Raw genomic sequence first — 25,928 nt, 5'->3', positions numbered from 1 at the left:
GCCCTGGAAGCTTGGTTTACCCTTCCTGCCCTGCTCTGTCACCGAGAGATGAAAAAAAGTAGGGAGTAAAAAGAACAGAATCATTGTGACATGGGCTCTGCACAGTGGGCCTAGCTGTATTGAGGTATCATTCTCTAAATGGAGGATCTTCTTTTTCCCACAGACACAGCAGGCATATTCTCTGTGGAGTGTGCCTTCTTTCTGGATACAACTGGGAGGTTTTTCATTTTTGGAAAAAAATCAATGTTAATTTGAAGAACAGTTGAATTAATCTAATAGTATGTGGTGTTCCTCCTCCAAGAAAATGTTTAATTGGTAGTTCAAGTGCTGACTTCAGAGAAGTCTGTTTGCATTCTACTGTGGGATAGGTCTGGATGCAGATGTGGGCTCCCCCAGACTCCCTGGTGGGGATGGTGAGTGCATTGCTATTGTGCTTTTTCTCTATGCCTTCCTCTTGCAGGGAGTAGGGTTGGAAATGAATGCCTGGAGCAGAGCACAGTGTGAAAGACAGATTGGAACCACTTCATTTGTTCTTGGGGCACAAGACCCAAACATAAGAAGACTGTGGACTGACAAGACATTGTCATTTCTGCACTTACAGAAGCTGTTGGGCTTTACAGGCTGTGCATAATCCTTCTGGTACAGTCCTGTGGCCCTCAGTACAAAGTGGTGGGAGATACATATATGGGTTTTGGAGAATTGTATTGGCCTTCAGTGGAACTTACGCACTTTATTGCCACTGTGCCTAAGTAGGCTCTGCAGTGTCTGTAAGAGTTTCTGTATTGACCCTGATGGTTGGAGTCGAATTCTAAGGGGAATTCGGATCCCCGAAGTAAGTGTGTGTTAGAAGGCTTGGGTGAAGTAAAAATGAGTTCATTTGAAACTTGATTTTAACCTGAATTCCAGCCTGAGTTTTAGAAAATTTGGGCCTTGGGAACCTGTCTCTTAGGGACCTAGGTTATCATCCCTACTCATTCTTAGATGTTTCCAGCTCTAGACTGGAAGCAGAATGGACTTTGAACAGAAAGACTGAGCAGTTTTAACTCCATCCTTCATGGGCTGGTATCTGGCCATAATAGACCTGACCTTCTTGTGGGGATGGGCTTCAAGTCTGTTGGTGTTTGTAGCAGTCACCTATTGAGTAAAAGAGCAGACCCTGTGTTCAGTCATAATATCTGGAATATTCTTTGCAAACATATTGTACAATAAAAAACTTTTTTTTCTATGCTTATCTGTTCAGTTGTTACATTGAGGTCAGTCATTGTTCTTCAAAAGCCAATTAGCTATTGAAGCCTCAGTGACAAAGGCTAAGGGACAAAAACAAACCACTGTCCTCAAAGAATACTCGGGCTCAGGATAGCCACCATTAAGTCACACAAAGCAGAGATGGGACAGTGAGTGTGCATGTGTTCTGACCTTCTGGTAGCCCATTTCTTCACACAGAACGTTGTGAAAGGGGCTTTGTGACTGAGGTTAAAGCTACTTAGTATCTCTATGCTTCATAAGAAATAACAGTGATGAACTCAGGAGGATTTGACAAGGCCTTGGCAAATACAGAGCACACTGGCCATTGTATGCTACCTAGTTGTGTGTTTCTGAGAGCTAAAACTGCTCTATCTAGCAGAAAATACCCAATGCTAGGGACTAGAAGATGTTGCTTCAACATGTGGGATTTGTGCACTTGTCCTCACCAGGCTAAGAATGTAAGAGAGGTAAAGTCTTTGGATACTTGTCCAGTAGGCCATGTCCCATCCATTTCTGAGGATGAGAAAGCATCTTATCATGGTAGGTCTGTTGTGTTGGATAGTTAACTCACCAGGCAGTGATGATGCCCACCTTTTATCCCAGCACTCAGGAGGCAGAGACAGGTGGATATCTGTGAGTTTGGGGCCAGCCAGATCTACAGAGCTAGTTGGTGGACAGGCTCCAAAGCTACAGAGAAACCCTGTCTTGAAAAACAGAGCTAGTTCTAGGACAGCTAAGGGTACACAAAGAAGCCCTCTCCGGAATCAAAGAAAGATTGATTGTTACTCTTTGGGTTCATTGCAGGTTTACACAGTCTTCTGACAAAAGGACCCCTGAATGTGGCTTCTCTGCTGGGCCCTGAGATGTAGTAGACAGGGAACAGAAAGCATCATTTGAAGTGATGTTCTGTCCTGGGTGCTAGGGATGCCACCTACCCATATGCCCTGCACAAAACAGCCATGAAAAGAAAGGGGTGGCATCCTTCCTGTTCTCTCTGAGCAGCGTGCAGCCCATCCACAGATGAATGAGTGCCACCTCAATCCTAGTTTCTTCTAGGGAAGTGCTGCTGGGGTCATACCTCCAAAAGGAAACCCTTAGTCTATCACATTTCCCCGATGCCATAAATCTGCACTGAGTCAGAATTCAATTCCTCTTCAGGTAGGAATCACATGTACTTCAGAGAAGAGTCTGCCTCTGAATCCTGGCATAGTTGAGCTGAGTGATGCCTGCTGTAGTTGGGAGTCAGGCTTAGAGTTGGTGGAGAAGGATACAAAGGAAGCCCTCTCAGGTTCAGGCCACAGGGTAGGTGGGGGAGTCCAAAGAGAATTCTCTGTTCTCCTTGCTGAACATTAGGTGCTTATTGTTTTGTGGTTGTAGTGTGGTAGTTAAGTACCATATAAGAGTTCTGCTGCTGAGTTGGTCTTATCACATTCCCATTCTTAGTGATAATCATATGGACAGTAGCCACATGCTCAGTAAAATTTAAAGAGAATATTTACAGGTTGGAATGGCAGAAAGCTCACAGGAAGCCTAATTACCTCTTCTCAGCCATGTCTCATACAATGAAACACAGTCCCTGGAACCTAGTTAGCAAAGGATTGGGTAACTATACACCCAAATCTTGCATTGAACTAACCACGTGCTTTGGGCTGCAAGTGTCACCTCCCTGAACTTGAGCTTCCTCATCTTGAAGATGGATTCAAGCTACCTTAGTGCTGTGGTAAAACACCTGTATTCTCAGAGCTGGAGTCTCGGGCTGCACTATACTGCAAAGTGCCTTCCTCCTTACCGGACTTTTTGTAAAGGGCCGGTGTGTGTATGTGTACTTGAATGATACATTCTTAGGTCCTTCACACAATTTAACCTTCTTAGCTGTTGTTTATTGGAAAGCTTTGTGGAGGCAGGACTTGGGTTCTACTCTGAAGTTTATCTATTGGTGGCAAGAACGGGAGAGACTTGAGAAAGAGATGAAGGGGAATCTTGTTTTGTCTTGATCCCTTCCATGCAAAGCCCATTAGCTTAAATCACTGCTGTTTTTCCCTGTGTTTGGTCCAAAACCTCATGATAGTTCTAGCATTGATCTTGGATGTGTTCAAAACCAGCTGCCATCTACAAAAAGGTATGAGTGTAAGATACCTATTGAAACTCGTATCCTCCCATCGCTACCACAGCTGTGCTGAGACCATATAGATCTTCACAGCACCCTCTATCTACTGCTTGTTTTTCAGGTGAGACTGTGGAGATGAGAGAAGGTGGTGGACACACATGATGGAATGGAATCTTCCTGCTGTGCAACCACACCCCACCCTGCCCTGCCCTGCACCCCCATTGCGCCTGCCCATGCCAGCACTTCCTTCATATGTTCTCACATCACACTCAAACTGGTGACACCACAGGAAAGAAAGACACAAGATGTTGGAATGGCTGTTTCCATGGACACAATCTCCATAGTGACAATATGGGGGAGGGGGGAGGGGGGCTGAAGGGGAAGGGGGGGTTAAAAGGGAGGGATAAAAATATATATATATAAATCTATTTTTAGTCTGGAAAGACTTTGTTTAAATGAAAGGTGCGCTATCCCTTTTGATTCTATTTTAAAATTATCTAGTTAACTCAAAATTTGTTCCAATGACAATGAAATTTAAATGTGAAATTGAATTGAACAAACTCATCTCATGAAGGATGAGGTGTGACTTTGATCTTTAGCCTGTCTCACAACAATTCAGTGAACACTAGACCAGGACTGAAGGAGCAGACAAACGATATCACCTTTCCTCTGATCAGTCTGTCTTACAGGGGAGGTTTGCGGGGAGGGCAGAAGGGGGATGGTCATCTTCAAAAGGGGGGGAATGATGTTTAAACTCAAAAATAAATTTTTTTCCTTTCCAGAAACACTATTTTTATTTTTTTTCTTTTTTGGGGGGGTGGTGGTGAAATTGGGAGATGCCCCAAGGTCATGTCTGTGTCCTGCATCACTGTGGCTCCACCAAGTAGGTAAAGTAGCCTCACAGCAACAGATATACTAAGGAATGGCTTCCCTCTGGCTCCCTCTTTCCTTGACACATTCCATGTAGCTGGGACCCATGTGGACCCACAGAATCCATGGAACCCATGGAGGCCCAGGCCTCTGCTGCTGAAATAGGCCAGGTCTGGGAGAGAACAGCATGTGAACCATTTGGGTGGGTAAAGCTGGCCAGAACCACCCACTCTAACACTTTATTGCTTTCATTTTTATAATGGAAAAGGGGGCTTGTTAGATATGTGGCCCCATGCTACATGTATCTTTATGTTGTATTGTTTTGTTTTGTAAATTGTATAATTTTTAAATATATGAGTTTTAAAAAAAGAAAAAAAGTACAAAAAAAATCTTGTTAAGGCCTTAAGAAGGGATATGTGCATCTTTCAGGGGTCACTCTGCCGTGGGGATAAAATAGCTGTTTTACAAACAGTTTTATTTAAAAAAACAAAAATCGAAAAAAAAATCAAAAAAAAAATCAAAAACATAATAAACTTCATTTTAACCTTGTGTCCTTTTTCATTTACTTTAAGTGAATGTGTCTCTTCCTTCTTCAGGACCAGCCTCCCAAAGGGGACCTTGGCTCTGTTTATTCCCCAGGAGGCCACCATCAGTCCTTTGTCCCCTGGCCTCTCTAAGTCTAAGTGGTTCTTGTCAGCAGAGCCACGGTTCTTTTCTGCCCCATGGGACCATTCTGACTTTTTGAAGTTGACATGAGGACATATTCCCAATCAGCATTAATTTTAAGGATTGTAAATGTATAATTCAATGTTAATGGACTTTTATTTTTAAGAGAACAGAAGAAATATTGGAAATAGTGTTTTGAGTTGGAAGTAAGTAATTATAAATGAGTTCTAGTGTGTTCATCAATTCAGGGCCGCAGAAATGGCAGGTTAATTTGCTTTAATGACTGTACCAAGCAGTGTGGTCTATTTCTCACCTCACCTGCCTGGATGGTGGTATGGATGTGAGTGGTGTGCTGTGTCAGCCATGGGACCCTGCTCAGGCAGCTGCCCAAGACCTGAATAGAAATGATAAACACAGCTAAAATGCAATTGATAGATTTCAGGTGTCAAGGACTAAGTCATAAAACTTGAAAAATATGTATCTTGAGGAAAATACTCTCCTGACAGCAGATGTTTGTCACTTTGCCTTTTGTTCCTTTCTGATGACACCAGGGCACGGCTTTAGTATGATTGTCTGTCTTTCCTTAAACTGAATTCAGAAATGAGTCTGAGGTGGGCAGTGGCCCTGTTGGGCTCCTCTTGATGACAGTTTTCTGATGTCTGCAGTGCCCTAGCTGACTGTGCCTTTCAGCTCCTGCAGTTTTTAAGGTCAGTGCATGTGTGTTGTAATAGATTTTTTTTTTAAAAGCAGCTTTTGGTTTACTGTTGTATTGAATGGAAGATAAGCTCCTATGTACCCACATCCTCCAGTCATGTGCAGCCTTCCCCGTTATTAATGCCACCAGTGAAGGAGCATGTTTGTTGTAAGTGATGCACCTACATCAGGGTTTGCTCTTGGTGCTGTACGCTTTGTGGATTTGTACAAATTTATGGCGTCCATCTATTCCCATTACAGTCTCTTACAGGATGGTTTGCTCCTCCGTTTCCTCACCAAACCTGTCAACCACTGATATTTTTTATCATCTTCATAGTTTTTCCTTTTCTAGACTGTCATATAGTTAGAGACGTGTGTATGTATGTATATATGTATGTATGTAGCCATTTCAGATTGGCTGCTTTCAATTTAGTAATTCACATTTATGGTTTCTTCATGTGTTTATGGATACACAGCTTAATTCTTTGCTGCTGCCAAAAATTACTCCATTGTCTAGATATGCCCAGTTTTTCTAGCTTTTTGTTTGCTCAAGGACATCTTGATCGCTTCCAGTTTGGGCGCTTATACGTAGAGCTGCCATAAATACTGTGCGGGTTCCTGTGTAGGTATAAGCTTTCAGATTAATGTGTCATGTGATAAGGATATGTTTTGTTGTAAGTAATGCTAAACTTCTTTTCAAATGAATCTACCATTTATATTCTCATGACCCATGAATGGGAGTTCCTGTTGATTTACATCCTCACCAGCGTCTGAAGGTGTCTTTTATGTTGACTATGCTTGTAGGTATGTAGTAGATTCTTTCCAATACTCATTAAAAACTTTAAATTTTATTTCATTCTATGTCTATGGAACTTTTGCCTGCATGTACAACTGTGTGTCACTTGTGTGCCTAGTACATGTGGAGGCTGGGAGAGGGCAGAAGAGCCTTTGGAACTGATGTGAGCCGATAATGTGGGTGCTGGGAACTGAACCTAAGTCCTCTGTAAGGTCACTGCTCTTAGCTATTGAGCCATTATCTCTCCAGCCCCTCTTTTAAGTGCATATTTAAATTTTAGACTTGAAGTTGTTTTAGAATTATGTACATCCTAGGCATGGTTTCTATGTATTTCAGTGACATTGAATTTATATATGTTGTTCAGGAGCTAATATCCACAATTTTTACAACTTGGAGAACAGAAACTGCCCATTAAAAAATTGCCTGTGAGTTTGGGCCTACTTTCCAATGTTCTACTGTCCTTGATCTCTGGCTCCCCCAAGTGATAGTTGTTGGGACTGCCACTCACGAGACTGCCATCTCCTTGTATTTGTCACTCTTGGGGAGGAGCTGTGTGAGTTGGAAGTTTTCTCCCAGTGACATAGCTACGCCTGACAAAGGGAAACCATGTCAGAAAAATGCTCAAACTTTCATCCTATTAATGAACCTGTGCTGGCTGGCTGCAACAACTCCATAATTGGTTTATAAAATTCTCATGAAAGCGTTTGGGTCTTACAGCCCCTCCCCGTGAAGCCTATGGGTCTCAGGTGTAGACTCAATCCACCTTATCAGTGCAGTACTTTTGAACTCCAGTCTCATGACGATGTCCAGAGGGCCCACCAGCACATTGTGTCTTTCACCCTATGATAGAGGTCCCAGATTATGGGCAGTTTGAATTTTTCTAAAACAGTAAATCCATATTGGCCACCAATAGATTGTCATGTGCAGACAGTACAGAACTGCAGCTCTCTGCGGATCCTGGGGAGGACTAATGATGGCACATAATCCTTGGAAGGCTCAAGCCTCCTCTAATTTTAATTTAAGGTATGTTGAGAATATACCTACCACTAGTACAAAGTGGGGGAGTTGGTAATAGACGGCAACAGAGGTAATGGTGCCCTTAGTGGTACATAGTGAATCCACAAACATTCCCCAAGAGAAAGGGATTACAGGACCCGAGGACAGTCTTCACTTTCCAAGAGCAGAAGTATAGGAGTACTAAGACATAGGGGCAAACTTGTGCTCTTGTGCAAACTGATTTGCAATCCAGTCAGAGGCAGCAGACATGATGAAGGCTTGAGTCATTGATCACATCAATGGATTTGTTTGGGTATTGGTGGTGGAGAGATGTCAGGTTCTAGAGCAGGATTTTAGTCAGGAAACAGTGGAAAGAGGTGCTAGGACTGGTCAAGTATCTTAATGCTATGTAGGTCTTATACCTCAAGAAACTGAGTTCTGATTCTGACAAGGTCACTGCTGGTAATCACATCTAATACCAGCCCTTTGCTGAACTTAGATATAATACAATTCCCAGTGACATGGCAACATATCTCAGACTGGGGAAGCAACTCAGTGATTAGCATTGCTTTGAATATCTGAGACCCTGGGTTCAGTAACAACACACAGCAAACCTCTTGCTATGTCTGGTCCTTATATCTGCTGGGGTTCTTGGTAAGTGTGCTCCCATCTTCTGCTTTAGCTAAAACACTGCTTCAGAGAGGTGACTATCCTACAACTAGCCTGGATGCCATTGGTTGTGATCAACAGATTGGAAACCATGCAGAAGGTGCTGGTAAAATGTGGAGAGAACTTCTTAGATCACCCACCTGTTCCTATCCAAAGACAAAGGTCGGGGGGGGGGGCAGCGGCTAGCAAAGATGGCACAGAAGGGTCAGTGACCAGAACAGAGGCTAGTGGGGATGGTGATGTAGTCAAGAGATACAGTAAAAGCTACTGGATTCTACAGTGGAGTCTAAGAAAGAGAAATAGTATGTGGAAGGAATGGAGGAGGGGCTCAGGGCGGTGCTGGCTGCTGAGCCCAGAGGTGGAGAGCAATGTTGGGAGTAGGATGCACCACCAGGGATACTTGCTTACAAACATACTACATGTGGTACCCTGTTTCAGGGGTTCTATTGCTATGAAGAGACGCCATGACCATTGCAACTCTTATAAAGGAATACATTTTATTTGGACTGGCTTATAGTTCAGATGTTCAGTTCTTTATTGTGGAAAGTGTGGCAGCAAGCTCACAGACATGGTATTGGAGAGAGAGACAAGAGCTCTACATCTGGATCCACAGGAAGCAGGAAGAGAGTGAGACACACTGAGCCTAGCTTGAACATCTGAAACTTCAAAGCAGCATCTCAGTGGCACACACTTTCTCCAATACCACACCTAATAGTGCCACACCTTATGAGCCTATGGGGTGGCATTTTTTTTCAAACCATCACATATCCCATGGACTGGAAGTGACAGGAGCAGCTGTTGACACAGGTATTCTGTGTTAACCCTGCACAGCTTCAGCCTACACAAGAAATCATTGGAGCAGTTAATGACTGAGAATGCTCATTGTTTCAGTACTAGTTGACAGGCCAGTGAGTGATGGACTAAAGGACACAAGGAAGGGAGGGAGAGGAGCCACAGTGTGGGATAAGGTCAACTTAATCCACATCCTCACTTCCAGGACACCCATTCAGCTCTAACGCAATCCTAGGTCAATCTGCAATGTGGTTTGTAGAGTGTACCCACACATTTTGCTTGGGTGCTGGTTCTGCTAGAAGGAAACATGGAGGTTTGTATTCATTCAGAAGGTACCACTGTGCTCACGGGAGTCTTGTAGAACCAGCTTCATGCACTAGAGCCTCTCCAGAAGTTTTTTCATGCGTGAAGGATGCTGTGGAGCTGCACAGGCAGTAGGAAGGAGAGGAACAGCCCAAGTCTAAGACTCCAAAGAAGTTGAGGGTCTGTACTTCCATGTGATGACCATACCAGCCTTTGAGATTTGCAGGCTAGAATAAATTCTCAATAAAGCAAGACTGTAAGGGACTCTAAAGGCTAGAACTAGAGATGAGACCAGTGATGGGTTGGGGAAGATGGATAGGTTAATACTGGACTAAACTGGGAACTGAGACAGGTCCTGGTGAACAGTGTACACAGGAGCATCCACACCCTTTCTGGGTGTCACGGGCGCAGAAGATATTCCTGATGCTTCTGCACATGCCAGGACTGCCTAGCAAAGTCTGCCCTAGGCAGAAGGCACCCCTGCTGTATGAGCTAATGGCAGGGTAGAAGATGGTCTGAGATCCTAAATAGCATCCTTAAGACCTTATTGATGCCTTGCTGGCTGAGATGGGAAAAGTAAGAGACTGTGGACATCAGTGTCTGGTGGGTTGTATGTTTTTAAAACCAGTAACCTGGTACCTGGGCTGTCTGAAAACAATAAAACGATTATGGGACTTCTTTATGTTCCTGAGCACACTGTGCCTGGTCCAGGACAGGAGGAACCCCAAGAGCAACTTTGATGACAACATGTTTGTGGTTGCTAACCTATTAAGCAGGAATGTAGCCATCTGACCCTGTTGGTTTGGGTTCTGTGCATGATCCTGTCCTTAGATAATGTGGTGTAAGGCTGAGGTTGGAGGCAAAAGTATGATTGCAGTCCCAGACTTGTGACACGTGTGGCTCCTAGCACTGGCGTGACCCAGATTTTCACAAAAGTAGTGGGTATCTTTCTCATATGGATCAGCTCTCAACACAGAGATAAAAAAACATTGGGGTGAAGTCTTTATACTTTTTCGCTGAGGGAATATGCAGTCTCCAGGCTATGTCCAAAAGGAGGCTGGTGGCCTCATGGGGCCTGGTGTGGCCTCCACAGAAGGCACCCAGGCCTGTGTGCTTTTTACCACTACCATGGTCCTTGAGGTGCAGTTTTTTGGGGATAAGATGCCAGTGAATTGGTCCCATATGACATCTTAGGAAATTGAAGTATAGGGCTTCCCCTAATTAATCACGGACTCTCCTCCCTAGCACAGCCACCCCAAATAAAGGCTACCTCATTCTGGATTTCCAGCATACCGATGAGTGCATCTACAGTGATGCAGCCATTGCCGATAGAGTTCCCAGGAAGTGAGAGAACAAATGAAAGCAAGTGCTGACTGATTTTAGAAAGCACTACATACAGACACAGGCTTGGGCAAGGAGAACTATGGGACTCTTCTTGGGAGCGGGCAAGAAGCCTCTAGGGGCAGAGTTTATGCATATGAACTTAGTATCTAGGATCTTGGTATTCCCATTGACCACAGGTTCATACTCTGTGCCTCCTGCTGAGACACATCACCAACCTGGCCATGGTGATGAAGGATGGGAGATGCCCCACCCCTTTCCATCCTGAACGCTTTCTGGAATCCCAGGACCACCTTATGAAACAAGAAGTCTTCAAGCTATACTTAGCAGGTATCTTTGGGTTGTCTATATCCCTGTGCCTTTTCCAGGGTGTCTTGGAGGATAGAGTCAGATCCTAGGCTGGCTTAATATGCCTTGGGGAGCTCCTGGCTAACATAAAGCCCTTCCTTTAGTTTTTTGATGCCCAGTGGACAGTACTAGTACACTGACCATGGCATTTTCATAGTTCCAGTTAGCCCAAGCCTCTACAGCTCTGTACAGTTGTACACTAGCAAGGGTACCAATTCCAGACTAATAAATAATAAATCTTAAGGTGGTCATTTGATTTCTTGATCTAACCTCAATTCTTGTGTGCTGGGTTCTCAGACAAGAATCTACAACTAACCCTTACCATGTCATCCCTCCACAACAGCTTGTATATTATGAAAAAGTCCTGTGTCACAAACAGTGGCATAAGCATGCACATTCAACGTATGAGGCCAGCAGCAGAATACAAGTTCTAGGCTAGTAGGAGTTGTATAAAGAATTAAAAAGCAGCCTGTATCTTTAATAATGATAATAACAAATAAATAAAAATAAAAGGAGGAAGGGAGAAGAGAAAGGGACACCTGTGCTGATGTTCAGCAAGTGCCAGCTAAACCTGTATCACACATAGACACCCATAGTTTGATGAGCTACAACCAGAAGACAAGACTCTGGGCAAATAAAATGAGTTTGTATAAATCACTACAGTTCCTTTTGGATGACAGATATTGGTGATGGTAGTCCCTAAGACCCTGTGATGTTTCAAATTGCTGAAAGTATTCAGTTAGAAACGTTGCCATTCTCAAGGCTAAAGCGAAAATTTGCAGCAGTAAGAGGTGACAGACAACAGTCCAGGGAGATGATTCCTTCATGTCCTCTCTGAAGATATCTGTTCAGACAAAGGAGAATGCTTCCAGCAACCTGTGTGACCTAGCAAGGATCAATGGGAAGTTCAAAAGTCTTAGAGAACTGAAAATTTTGGATTTGGTAGGGATGGGAGAAGGGAGGACAATTCTGGAGGCATGGAGAACTCCACAGAGCTGACCTTGGTCTTCTTACCAAACTTAAGATCAAACTTAAGCATTCCAAGACTCTGACCTAAACAGAATGTTACGGCCCACAGCTCAGACTCCTTTTTTTTTTTTTAATTCTTACCTCCTTGACACCAGTAAATGTTAGATAACTAACTCCCCATAGTCTAACTCCTCAAGAGTAAGACATATAAACAGAGAGTGCACTTTTGTTTTCCTGCTGCCCAGACCTGAGTAGTAACAAACTATTTTAATTCCAACACTGTTTGGCCTATGGCTCAGGTATATTCCCAGCTAGCTCTCACATCTTAAATTAACCCATTTCTATTAGTCTAGGTATCGCTATGTGATTGCGGCATTACCTCATTTTCTGCATGTTTTGCTTCTTCAGCAGCTGGCTGGCATCTGCTTGACTCCTCTCTCTCTCTTTCTCTCTCTCTCTCTCTCTCTGCCTCCCTCTCTCCCAGAGTTCAGCCTGACTTACTCTGCTAAGCCATTGGCCAAAACAGCTTTTTTCATCAACCAATAAAAGTAACACATGTACAGAAGGACATCCCGCATCATCTCCTCTTTTATATCTAATTACAAAGGAAGGTTTTAACTTTAACATAGTAAAATTACATATAGAAAGTAGGTATCAAGCAAAAATTATAGTTGAAATATTTAGTCTATTTACATTTGGCAAATTAAGGAAAATACTTTTATCATCTATCTGTGTATAAAGTTATATATCTAATTTATCTTTTATCATAACTAAGAAAATTATGATTGTAACTATTAGTCTTCAACTCCATAAAAGACCCCAGAATAATATATTACCTAAGTAAACAGGAAGTGCATTGTAAGCAACTTCCAAAGTTCTAGAAATGACAAAAATATTTTGATGCCTGGACAGTCATCCAAAGTTCTTTTGTAACATTGGGGCATTCATCTTCGGTCTATAGGCCCATAATATCAGGCAGACTTTTCAGTGAAGCAGGAAATTTGAAGATCTGTTCTACCTTGTACTAGCAAAGTTTGTCAGTTGCTTTTTTCTGTTCTACAGAATGTCTGGCAGTTTCTTTTTTGAAGTAGGAACTATGAAGGACTATTCTGTCTTTTGGAAAGTTTGGCAGTCACTTCTCTGTGGGTCCTGTATGTTCAGCTCTTACAGCATACCTAATCAAGCAGTTCAGGCAAGAACAATTTCTTGCTCAAATGGCTAGCCTTGTCACATTGAAGGCAAATTTCATAACAAGTTTCTTCTATATCTATCAACATCTCTGAAGTAATTGATGCTGCCAAAGCAGATATATCTCACTGTTGAGAGAAGTCTAAGTTCTTAAAACATTTTAAATTCCATATTCTGTATTCTGAAAGGTTGGAAGAATACCTATATATCTGAAATATATCTCGACACATCTAGAAAACCTAATATGAGTAAAATTTGACTGTTATAGTTGACTATCCTGTATTTTTAATTATACATTACATTTTAAATGAGGTACATAAACCTAATACCTTAAACAAGAGGAGAAATCTCTGTATACACATACTATAATATATATATATATATATTTATAATATATAGTGTAACAAAATTGACCTTAATTTGTATCAATAAACTAAGATTTACCTTTTTTTCTTTCTTTTTTCATTTATTTATTTATTTATTTGGAAATTTACTGAAAACAAACATTTATAAAAGTCATTTTGGGAATTTTAATGTAGTTTTTTCCAAACTTCTTCCTGCTGTTTGTTGGGCAAAATATTTTTAGTGTTAATGGACTTTGGGGGAGAGGTCTTGTTCCATCAAACCACATTAGTCTGGAAGGAATCCACAGGATCTCATCTTCTATGGAAACAAAAGCAAAATCTCTTTTCCAAAGTAACATATCCTTAGGCTCAAATTATGAAGTCAAGATACCTTTTATACACACACACACACACACACACACACACACACACATATATATACACACATACATACATATGTGTGTGTGTATAAAAGGTATATATGTTGGTTTAGTTTAGCAGATTTGTACAATGAAATGTCTCTTTGTAGTTAGCTCATTTGCAGTCAAAATATACAAAGAAAACACAATAATATACATAATCCAGACTGTATTTTTCATCTTTTCATGGTTTTTTATGTTAATTTTATTGTCTCTTTAAAGACTTTATTTTTAAAAATTATTTCTATAACTGCCTATACCCATTTTCCTTTTTTTTGAGTCCATGTACATTTTTAAACACATTAGACCCATTTTTGTCAGAATATGTCCTTATTGCATATCCGTAATCCTTTTTGATCATTGCTTTAAACTGTATGCAGACATGGCTAGGATCAGAGCAACCACTTTGCCTGTTGGTTCCACCCTGCTTGGCTTTCCAACATGGCAGAGATCCATTTACTGCCAGCTCTGGGAGTCTTGTTTACTACCCCAACTCTGGGAAATAGTTGGCCCATGCTGACACCAAGTAATTTGTAGCATGCTGCCCACAAACACCACTCAAGTGTTCTGTAGCAGGACCTCCCAAAAGAAACTGTCTCTTAAAGGAACCATGCAGTTTTTGCTGCTAATATTGAGTAAGGAAGCCTTTTAAAGGAGCCACACCTTTGCTTGCCGCCAACAAACAGAGCCTATCTGAAAATATGTGGCTACCAAGAGGCTCCAATTGACTCCCCTTTTTGTGAGTCTAGAAGCCCCTTTAAAAAAAAACTTTCTTAGGCTTTATGTGACTGTATGTTGCTGAATGTTGGGTGCCATTATGTAAACGGAGACTCCCATTTCCCAGCCACACTGATTCGAATAAGCATATAGAAACTATTAACTACAACACTGTTTGGCCAGTGGCTCAGGCAAATTCCTAGCTAGTTCTTACATTTTAAATTAACCCATTTCTATTAGTCTATGTATTGCCATGTAGCCCAGGCATTACTTCATTTTCTACATGTCTTGTTTCCTTGGCAGCTGGCTGACATCTGCTTGACTCTGCCTGCTCTCTCTATCTCTGTTCAGATTTCCCACCTGGCTTTACTCTTCTAAGCCACTGACTGAAATAGATTTGTTCACTAACCAATAAAAGCAACACATACAGAAGGACATCCCACATCACCAACATTTATTTTGGAATGTAAAGGATTAACTCCCCAAACTGAGTTAACTCTCCTGTGAATAATAATATATTTTTAGCTTCCACCTCTTCCCCTATTTTCTGGTGCTGGAGCCAAGTCCTTATATGCAGCAGATCCTACCAGTGAACAGAACCCCCAGGCTCCCTGTGTTAGTATTTGGGAGCTCTGACCAAAATACTTGAAAGAACAACTCAAGTAGGGAAGATTTATACATTATCACCCTGTAGTGCATTTGCTTGGGCAGAACATGAAAATATCCAGAACATATGCACAAGGAGGATGTTCACAGCATTCTGGATAGGAAGAAGGAGCTAGGACAAAGTCATACACCCAGCTCCTATTTCCTCTAACTCTCACCACAACCTGTTTTTCATCATTGTCCAGTAAAACCATTATATTTTGAGCATACCAAGGGATTAATCCCATTTCTAGATCAAAAATGCTTATCATCTATTATTTATTGAAAGACCCACAGATGTGTCCTTTAATGACCTCCAAGGGCATTTCTCAATCTAGACCCAATTTGTCAAGTCCATTGACAGGCAACCACCTCCACTGTCCATCCACAGATGTTTTTGTCTTCAGAACTGAAGTTCTAGGCCAGAGAGGTAGCTCAGTCAGGAAAGGCACTTGTTGCACAAAACTGGAGACCTGAGTTTGATCCCCAGAAACCATGTAAAGGCAGCAGGAAAGAACTCCTTATAATTGTTCTCAGAAGTCCTCATGTGCTCATACATTAAACACACACACAAACATACAATTTAAAAGGAAAAATTAAAAACCCTGTCCATAGATGATAGCTCTCCATACCTCACCGCATTAAGCTGCTAATAATGACAGACTTTATTTGAATTTACATAGTGTAATCCCACTTTTTTTTGTTTGTATGGCTTATTTCACCGGCAGTTCATTTACACTGTGTGTAGCTAATGTTTGGTAACATTTGTGGTCTCGATATTCCATATAAATGTTAGGAATTTTGGAATCTGGTAGGAATTGTATTGAATGCTTAAATCCTATTGAGTAACAGAATTTCCATTTAACCTGTGAACAATAAAGCAAGTCTTACTTCCCATATTAATGTTCTCTAAATTTTTACTTCTTGGCAGGTATGATGGCACATGCCTTTAATCCCAGTACTTGAGTTCTAGGCCAGCCAGGTTTACAGAGCAAGTTCCAGGACAGCCAGAGCTACACAGAGAAGCCCTGTCTCAATCCTGCCATCCCCCAAAAAACAAACCAAAAGAAGAACAAACAAAAAATAAATTTTACTTCGGCAGTGCATTCTATTTACATATTATTCACTCCTGATGATTTTTATAGGTCACTGTGCAAGTAATTTATTCATTGTCTTATATAAGTGTGCACATGTTTGTGTGTGACTTCTTCAGGGGAGAACAAATGAACATGTATGCATGTCCTCATTGCTGTGTGGAAGCCAGAAGTCAAAGTTGAATGTATTCTCCAATTGTTCTCCATCTTGTTTATTGAGATGGTTTCACTGAACTTCGAGCCAACTAATTGAGCTAGATTGGCTGGCCAGCAACTGAGCACCCAACTTTGCTGCCTTCCTAGCACTGGGATTGCACTAGTGGTTGGTGGGTTCAGATGCTCGGGAATGAATGCGTGTCCTCATGCTTACACAGCAAGCAGCAGTCTGTGAGAGCCACTGACTTACCCTAAAATATTTGTTCTTTTTGGTGCTATTTTATATATACTACCACTTGTCATTCAGTTCTCAGATGGTTCATTGTTAGATTAAAAAAACAACAAGTGGTTTTCTTGTGTTACCTGATATCTTTGCTGAATTTGTTTAATGTTCTTATATGGTATCATGAAACCTCCCCATCACCTACATGTACAATTATATAATCTATGATCAAGGATTGTGGTCCTCCTTCCTACCTGGGATGCATTGTCTCAAGTGAGCTGTGGTCCTGTGTATGTATGATCACACTTGCATAACACTCAGAACCAAGAGCCTCCAGTGTGCCCATCATATTCCATTGGAGTTCAGGTTTTCATGAGACTGATGACACTGCTCACCCACATAAGAAACAATGCCACTAGGTAACTCAATTCAGTGGCTGCTGGGCTTTGCCCTACACCCTATGCCCTTGGACTCTGTTCTTTGTGGCGAGAAGACATGAGATCATGTCTGCTCCAGAACAGTTTCAGCCCACTGACAACTTGGAAAGTTGAAATTGAGATTCGTTCAGTGTGATGACATAATTCGACAGTTTCCTTTGTTTTCATTTTGGGAATAAACAAAAACATCCAGGAATTATATATGAGACTGATTCAGTATTTTCCATATGTCATCTCAAGCATAAGTTTTGTGGTTTGTGTTTCCATAACTACCCTCCTGTCATACCAAGAGGGGTGAAGTAACCATTCAGGTATGGGAGTTTCACCAACACCAAACAAACCCAGGCTGTCCTTTGCCCTAATGAGCTTTCCCAAGTCAACAGTCTGAGTCACAATGACCCCAGTGAGTCATCACTCTTCCTAAACTGACTGGCTTTGCACTTCCCAACATGGCTAGGGAGAGAAAGCACAGAACTAGGAATGGCTTTAGTTGTCAGTGTTGGTCTTCACTTCAATGAACCCAGGCAGTTGTGCCAACAAAAGGAAGGGCACAGAGGACAGTCCAAGCCAGACATGCCCAGATTCCATTTGTCCTCTTCCAGTGGAGTCCAAAGGACAGTGATTAACTATCTGATGACACGTGCACAGAGAATTGTGAATCTGGGAACACCGATGACCAATGACAGTCATGGACTCAGTTCCACCTTCCTGTTGTAGACATGGCACATCTGTGCAGCTGACATGGATTCCAAGACCGCAGTCCCCCTGGACTTACAGGACACAAGTGTTCACGTGACTGAGAGACCATGGACTGAGGATAAAGGGAAGCAAACAGTGTTAGCAGGCAGATGTTACCAGAGCATCCAGATCATCTCCCATGAGCTGGTGACAGACCAGGAACCTGTACAACATACAGTGTGTGACACCCTCACCTGCTCGGTGCACTTACCTCTCACCTCTCAGGGCCTCACTCAGTCTGAAGTAGGAAGATCAGACCCAGTCAGCACTGTGGCTTGTCTTTCATGTGATTATATGTGGCACACAGAAGAGACGTAGAGATTCGAGAAGAAGCAGAAGGTGTGAAACCTAGCATCCCGGCCTAGCCATTAGGTCTCTGAAGTTACCTTGGGAGGATCCTGGTGCAAACCAGGAGGAAGTCACCAGCCTGAGCCTATGAGTGACCAGAGCACAGTTGTCTCTGTCCCTCCCCTCCTGACTGTGACCCAGGCTAGTGTCCTGATTCCATTCAGGGCAAAATTCAGTCAGTTGGAGCTGAACAAAGACCGTTGTCTGCAGTCTAACCTAGAACTCCATCCTGTGTAACTGGGTTTTGCGTGGCCAGGAGTCCTGGAGAGGAACAGGGAGCAGACTTGGGTCTTTAGGACATCAACAAGCATGGAGTCCTTCACAGGTCTAATGACACAGATGTGGGCAGAGGAGGGGGGCATTAGGGGTAGCCGAGAGGAGATGACCCAGGGTCTAGTCCTTGCTGAGGGCTGCATAGTGTGAATCTGGCTCTAACTCACCTCATGTCTCCCTTCTGCCACACTGGAGGGGCAGCAGAGAGCACCTGCCTGGATTCCACTGGGACTTCTGAGTCTTTGACCTTCACAGCTCTGTATCCCTAGCAAGGACAGCGACTGCACTTTTGCTGACCCCAGGAGTTATGACTTGGCACATACAGTGTGCCCAGCACACAAGTGTCATTTGTTGGAAGGCTTGGAAGTCATCTTACATTTTCCCCATGGCCGCCCATACTAACCACAGACCTCTGGCATGAGGAGAAACAAAGGGTGAATAAAGGAAAGAGACCACCATGTGCCTAGCAGCTCACCTAACCTAAGGGTCACCAGTGACTATCTCACAGTTGTTGGCATTTCTCAACATTCTTGGATCTGAAGTAAGAAGGGCCCAGGTTCTGAGTCAGGACTTCCTGGTCAATTCTGCAACCTCACACCTGTCCACAAGACTCAAGAGGCTGTAGCCACCGTCCTCTCCCTGCCCCCAACTCACTACAAAACCAATCATGGGCATTTACTCTTTTTTTAAATTCTTTTAATTTTTTATTAATTTTATTGAGCTATATATTTTCTTCTGCTCACCTCCCTTCTTCTCCCCTCCCCTTCTGCCCTCTCCCATGGTTCCTTTGCTCTCAATTTACTCAGGAGATCTTGTCTTTTTCTACTTCCCATGTAGATCAGATCTACATATGTCTCTCTTAGGGTGCTCATTGTTGTCTAGGTTCTCAGGGACTGAATTGCAGGCTGATTTTTCTTTATTTATGTCTAAAAGTCACTTATGAGTAGGACATATGATAACTGTCTTTCTGGATCTGGGTTACCTCACTCAATATGATGTTTTCTAGATCTGTCTTTTTTTATTATTAATACAGTATTTATTGTTTTATTTTAGATCATCACTAAGATTGATTTGTCACCTTTCACTATTCCAATACCAAGCTCTTCAGAGCTTCACAGATGGATAGCATGAAATGAAAGAGCTCTATATGTCTACTATACGAAGGTTTTAACATTTACGTGAACACGAGGTCTTTCCTTAACAATACATTATAGATCTTGGTTAAATCTTCTATAGAGTTGTATCATCCAGGATTTTTCCTCATTAGAATGTGACCTTATTACTAGAACAGTCACTTATTATCAGAATAGGGACAGAAACTCTGGAAGAAAAAATCCTTATTCTTATGCCTTAATGAAATAAGAAAGAGTGAAAGCATGGGACTTCTTAACAGAAGAACTTCTTGAAACAATGGCTTCACACAAGTGTTGTATATCCTGTGTGGAATTTGTAGATCTGTCTTTTGCATACAAATTTCAAGATGTCATTTTTTTTTTCTGCTGTGTAGTACTCTATTTTTTAAATGCACCACATTTTCCTTACCCAGTCTACGGTCGAGGAACATTTAGGTTGTTTCCAGGTTCTGGCTATGACAAACAATGCTTCTATGAACATAGTTGAGCACATGTCTTTGTGATACTATTTAGTATCCTTTGGATACATACCCAAAACTGGTATTGCTGGGTCTAGAGGTAGGTTGTTTTCTAATTTTCTGAGAAATTGCCATACTGATATCCAAAGGGGCTGTACCAGCTTGCACTCCTATCAGCAGTGGAGGAGTGTTCCCTTTATCCCTCAAACTCTCCAGCATAAGTTGTCATCAGTGTTTTTGATTTTGGCCATTCTTACAGGTGAAAGATGGAATCTCAGAGTTGTTTTGATTCACATTTCTTTGATGGTTAAGGATGCTGAGCATTTCCTTAAGTGTCTTTCAGCCATTTTAGATTCCTCTGTTGAGAGTTCTCTGTTTTGGTCTGTATTCCTTTTTTTTTTTCTGTATAACTTGCTCTTTTGATGACCAATTTCTGGAGTTCTTTGTATATTTTGGAGATCAGACCTCTGTTTGCTGTGTGGTTAGTGAAGATCTTTTCCCATTCTGTAGGCTGCCATTTTGTCTTTTTGACCATGTCCTTTACTTTTCAGAAGCTTCTCAGTTTCAGAAGGTTCCATTTATTAATTGATTCTCTCAGTGTCTATGATAATTGGGTTATATTTAAGAAGTGGTCTCCTGTGCCAGTGTGTTCAAGTGTACTTCCCAGTTGTTTTATGTTGATGTCTTTTATCCATTCAGATTTAAGTTTTGTGCATGGCGATAGATATGGATGTATTTTCATTCTGCTACGTGTTGATATCCAGCTATGACAGCACCATTTGTTGATTATGCTTTCTTTTTTCCATTTGATATTTTTTGCTTCTTTGTCAAAAATCAGGGTTTGTAGGTGTGTGGGTTGATATCCGGGTCTTTGATTCAGTTCCATTTGTCCTTCTTTCTGTTTTCACACCAAACCAGGCTGTTTTCAGTACTGAGGCTCTGTAGTAGAGTTTGAAGCCGGAGTTTGTGATGCAGAGGTGGTGTGTACTAAAGTGCTGTATCCTTGTGTCCTATCAACAAAGTGCTCCTTGAGCCTCCCTGGCGGTCTTTCCATGTTTCTGGCAAAGTTCACAAGTCCCTCAAAACGCCTGTGTAGCACGATGGAAACACCCAATCCATTCCCAGAGTATGATAATGGCGGACACAGGGCTCCACCCAGCAGGAAGTAAAGGGTGAATAAAAGTAGACAGTGGCCTCCCTGTGACAAGCACCTGGACATCCTGCTGGCCTCTTCAGGAATCTCGTAAGAGTTGTAGACGATTTCCTAGGTTTTTCAGATCAGAGCTAAGAAGTTCCCAGGTTATGAGGTTAGCCTTCCTCATGTGTTGATTGACCTCATGCCTCTACTCATGGCTCCCTGGGCTGTGGCTGCCTTCTGCACACTGCCTCTCTCTCACCCTCCTTGTCTAGCCACACAAGCCACTTCAGTGACCCTTGCTACACAGTGATGGTTCATGCAGAGTCAGTCACACCTCCTGTCCTGTGAGTTGAGTGTTCGTTCAACGAAGCTTCAAACATGTCCACATTCATTCTGAGACAATGGCCTCAGGCCCCCAGAACTCTTCCAGTGTGGCACATCACTGACTGACTTTGCTATACCTTCTGCTGTACCTTAAGAGAGGGACCACTGGTCGCCTGCCCACTGTGCTCACAGTGCCCAGCCCTACATGGCCACTGTGTTCAGTTCCCTGAGGAGAAGCTGAAGCTAGTTCCACGGATAAGTACCCAGGGAGAGAAGAGAGGGCAGGAACCTCTGAGCCTGACTTGCCCTGGATTTGCCTGATGTCTTGCTACACAACCTGACTGAACAGTAAACACAGCTACTTGGCTCAGGGTAGAGAACAAAGTGTAGCATTCTTTCCTTCATTAGGGACCAGGTGCCCAGTCTGGAGATGGACTGTGGTCTCTGGTCCTATTCACGGCCATCTTCCTGCTCCTGGTGGACCTGATGCACTGACACAAGTTCTGGACTGCCCGCTACCCTCCAGGTCCTGTGCCCCTTCCTGGGCTGGGTAACCTCCTGCAGGTGGACTTCGAGAACATGCCATATAGTGTGTACAAGGTGAGGGAGATGGCAGTGGAGGGCAGTAGAGGTCATGGTGCCCCCAGCAGTATATGGTGGTGCTGAAGCCACAGGATAGACAGGAATATGGCCACCAAGTGGAAGAGGCTTGGTGGTTGCCTTGTGGGACTTCCTTCTGGTTCTAAGGATTCTGTGGTCTTTCTAAGAGCAGAGACATATATGGAAAAGGCCATGGAGACAGGTGTGGAGTGTGGTTGGACAGGACAGAGGTCAGGGAGGCCCCAGTTCTTTTGTGATCCCATCATTGGCTGTGTTCTCAGTCACAGAGGGGAAGAGTCAGGTTTCATTGTAGCATGTAGTGAGGATGGGCTGTGTCTGCTATAATCTCTTGCTGCTGTAAGGTGTCAGGCCTTGCTGCCCATCTCAGGAACCTGAATTCCCTCATGTATGGTGGGGTATGAGGGAGCACGGACCTTTTTCTAGCAAGGTGACATCTTAATGATCATATCTACAGTGAGAACTTTGCTAGATTTAGAAGACAGGATCATGCAGGCACAAGGTGTCATACCTCAGGCGAGAGATGTGGTCAGTGGTAGAGCATTTGCCCAGCACAGGACAGGACCAAGGCTCAATAATGGATAACATATAATGTGCTTATGTGCAACTACACATGTGACACAATACATATGCACACAGACACACATGCATGTTTGTGCTTCGATTGTCCAGTCTGCTAGGGACCTCCATTTTCTAAGAGTTCTGTCTTTCTACTTCAGCTTCGACAGCGCTATGGTGACGTGTTCAGCCTGCAGATGGCCTGGAAGCCTGTGATCAATGGACTGAAGGCGGTGCGGTAAGTGCTGGTGACCTGTGGAGAGGACACTGCTGATCGCCCTCCAATGCCCGTCTATGGTTTTCTGGGCTATGGGCCCAAAGGAAAAGGCAAAGAGTTATAATGGGGACAGGGCAGAGAGAATAGGGATTAAGGAGCAGTGACCAGAAGATGGACAGGGTTAATGGAGGGACTGTGTTCAGGCAATATGTTTCAATGGAAGTCACTGCAATAGAGGGTGGAGCCTCCAAAGTGGCCTGTGCTGATTGTGATAGCAAAGTGCTGGGGCACTGATGGCTCAGACTGACCACAGGGAAATGTTGGGAGCAGAGCAGACAGCACAGCCATGTATCCTTGGTTACACACAGATGTCCCTGCAGGTGTGGCGTTAGCACCTTATGGTCACGAATGGAGAGAACAGCGGCGATTTGCTTTGTCCACCATGCGAGACTTTGGCCTGGGCAAGAAATCCGTGGATCAGTGGTGACAGAGGAGGCTGGACACCTCTGTGACACCTTCACCAAGGAGGCTGGTGGGTGATGGGTGAGATGTAGAGAGGTGGGCACACACTTACAAACAATCACCTACTCACCCAGTGATAGAAGGTCAAGTTAGAGCCACTAAGGAACTGCTTCACTGAGGGGAAGCTGTTCTTCCAGGCCATGTCCAACAGGAGATTGATGAAGTCATAGGGCAGGTGCGGCGTCCAGAGATGGCTGACCAGGCCCGCATGCCCTACACCAATGCTGTCATTCATGAGGTGCAGAGATTTAGTGACATCGTCCCAGTGAATATACCACACATGACATCCCATGACATTGAAGTACAGGGCTTCCTCATCCCCAAGGTAGGCACGGTCACTGTTGTCCCTGGGTCACCACTGGACAAACAGAGGGTATAAAGACCAAGACCTCCACATCCTGGATCTGCAGATGGTGAAGGGCCCAGCCTGAGTGTGAGTACACTGCAGCCATTGCCCAGGGCTCCCCAGGGAAGAGGATGGCTAGTGGAATAAGCCACAGGATTGCAGGGAGCACTACACACAGTGCAGCCTCTGATTTGGGTACTTAGGGTAGCTTTGTCGTATGGCCTTGAATGGTACCAGAAAATGGTACCAAAGGGATCTGAGGTTGAGGTGAACGAAAGAACCCGTGTCTATAGGGAGAGGTTGTGCATGTGACCATGGTAACCAGGGTACTGGAAACCCCATCGCAATCCATGTTCCACCGTTTGCCTCCTGCCAGGGGATGACCCTCCTCACCAACCTGTCCTCAGTGCTGAAGGATGAGACTGTCTGGGAGAAGCCCTTCTGCTTCCATCCTGAGCACGTCCTGGATGCCCAGGGCCACTTTTTGAAGCTCGAGGCTTTCATGCCATTCTCAGCAGGTCCTGTGGGATGCCTGGCTCTATCTCTCTTCCCAAAAAATCGTGTCATTTTCCTAGAAACATAAGCTGGACCATTATCTGTCTTTATCTGTGTAGGTATACCCATGATGGCCATAACTTCTAACAAATGAGTGATTATTGAATCAGCTTTTTCTGAGCTTAAAGCAGTTGCCCATTGGAAACCTGAGTACGTGTCAATGGTGTGATGTACATATTTTAATTTGCCAAATTCTGGAAAGTGAAACACATTCATCTGCCAAATTTCATTCCTTTTAATACCCTTTGGATTAGTCCCTGCAGGCAATGGTGTTTGGTTATAAAAAGAGCAAGTAGGGCATTTCTTTACAATCTCCTTAGCTTGTTGCCATGTAATAGAAAACTCTTTTTTGAAGCCTTTGCTATTGACATGATGTTTTTTATGAAATTCAGATGCCTGCAGCACACTACCAATCAATAATTGATCAATATCTGCATTACCTTGTGCTAGAGGACATGGCAGACCCGTATGGGATCGGATATGCGTTATATACATAGGACAGAACCTGTTTCTGATCATGTCTTGTACCTGGATAAACAATGAGGTCAGTTCTGTATCGTCAGGTATAAATTCAGCAGTTTCAATATGCAAAATAACTCTTTCTGCATATTGTGAGTCAGTAATTATATTAAGAGGTTCTTTAAAATCCCTAAGCACCATAAGGATGGCATATAATTCTGCCTTCTGGACAGAATCATAAGGACTTTGTTCCACTTTACTCAATTCTTCTGATTTGTAACCTGCTTTCCCTGATTTATTAGCATCGGTATAAAATGTACGGGCTCCGGTTATTGGAGCATCACGGACAATTCGAGGAAGGATCCAAGAAGTTCTCTTTATAAAGTTAAGTCTCTTGCTTTTTGGGTAATTGTTATTGATTTCTCCCAAAAAATTAGCACAAACTCTTTGCCATGGTTCATTGTCTTCCCACAGCTTTTTTATCTCATCAGCAGTGAAAGGCACTATAATTTCTGCTGGGTCTATACCTGCTAATTGACGAAGTCTCAATTTTCCTTTTATAATCAATTCAGAGACTTTTTCTACATAAGTTTTTAATTTTTTACTTGGTTTGTGTGGTAAAAAGATCCACTCTAAAATAGTATCTTCCCTCTGCATTAAAATTCCCGTAGGAGAAATTCTGGAAGGCAATATGACTAGAATGCAACTAAGATTTGGATCCACCCTATCTACATGTGCCTCCTGTAATTTTTCCTCAACTACCGTCAGTTCCTTTTCTGCTTCAGCTGTTAACTCTCTGGGACTATTCAAATCTTTGTCACCATCTAAGGTTTTGTTTAAATGAATTATTAGATCAGGTGTTATTCCAACAGCTGGTCGTAGACTGGAGATGTCTCCTAATAATCTTTGTAAGTCATTAAGAGTTCGTAACTGGTCTCTCCTGGTTTGTGCCTTTTGAGTCTTAATTCTTTGTAAACCTATTTTATAACCTAAATAATTAACAGAATCTCCTCTCTGAATTTTTTCAGGAGCAATTTGCAATCCCCATTTAGATAATACTATTTTTACTTCTTCAAACAGCCTTTCTAAAGTGTCTTTGTTTTGATCAGATATCAGGATATCATCCATATAGTGGTATATTATTGACTTAGGAAATTGTTTGCATATAATTTTCAATGGTTGGCTTACAAAATATTGGCACAGGATGGGAGAGTTTAACATTC

The 25,928-nt window shown here is 42.8% G+C and overlaps 1 protein-coding gene and 1 pseudogene across 7 annotated transcripts in view; both read left to right on the top strand.

The window, feature by feature from the left end:
* Nucleotides 1–4,771, top strand: part of Tcf20 (transcription factor 20) — a 93,946-nt gene extending 89,175 nt beyond the window's left edge. For 3 of the 6 annotated variants that reach the window (XM_085678492.2, XM_085678489.2, XM_085678485.2), the window contains one exon: nt 3,474–4,771. In XM_085678492.2, the coding sequence (XP_085534618.2) occupies nt 3,474–3,491 (18 nt within the window). In that variant the 3' untranslated portion in view covers nt 3,492–4,771. Of the gene's footprint in view, nt 1–163; nt 414–460; nt 1,308–3,473 lie in introns of those variants that run through there. The other 3 variants (XM_085678487.2, XM_085678491.2, XR_014997898.2) reach the window with 2 other exon arrangements.
* Nucleotides 4,772–21,102: 16,331 nt separating this feature from the next.
* LOC125407501 (cytochrome P450 2D20-like) lies at nt 21,103–24,503 on the top strand (annotated as a pseudogene). The gene is made up of 7 exons (XR_015735554.1): nt 21,103–21,133; nt 21,846–22,030; nt 22,768–22,933; nt 23,204–23,306; nt 23,349–23,359; nt 23,483–23,670; nt 24,068–24,503. The product of XR_015735554.1 is annotated as a cytochrome P450 2D20-like (transcript).
* The last annotated feature ends 1,425 nt before the right edge of the window (nt 24,504–25,928 follow it).

This window comes from Myodes glareolus, chromosome 19, assembly GCF_982192425.1.
Source record: "Myodes glareolus chromosome 19, mMyoGla1.1, whole genome shotgun sequence".
Classification (NCBI taxonomy): Eukaryota; Metazoa; Chordata; class Mammalia; order Rodentia; family Cricetidae; genus Myodes; species Myodes glareolus.
The sequence above is the reverse complement of the archived record's forward strand: the minus strand, read 5'-3'. Positions and strand labels throughout refer to the sequence as shown.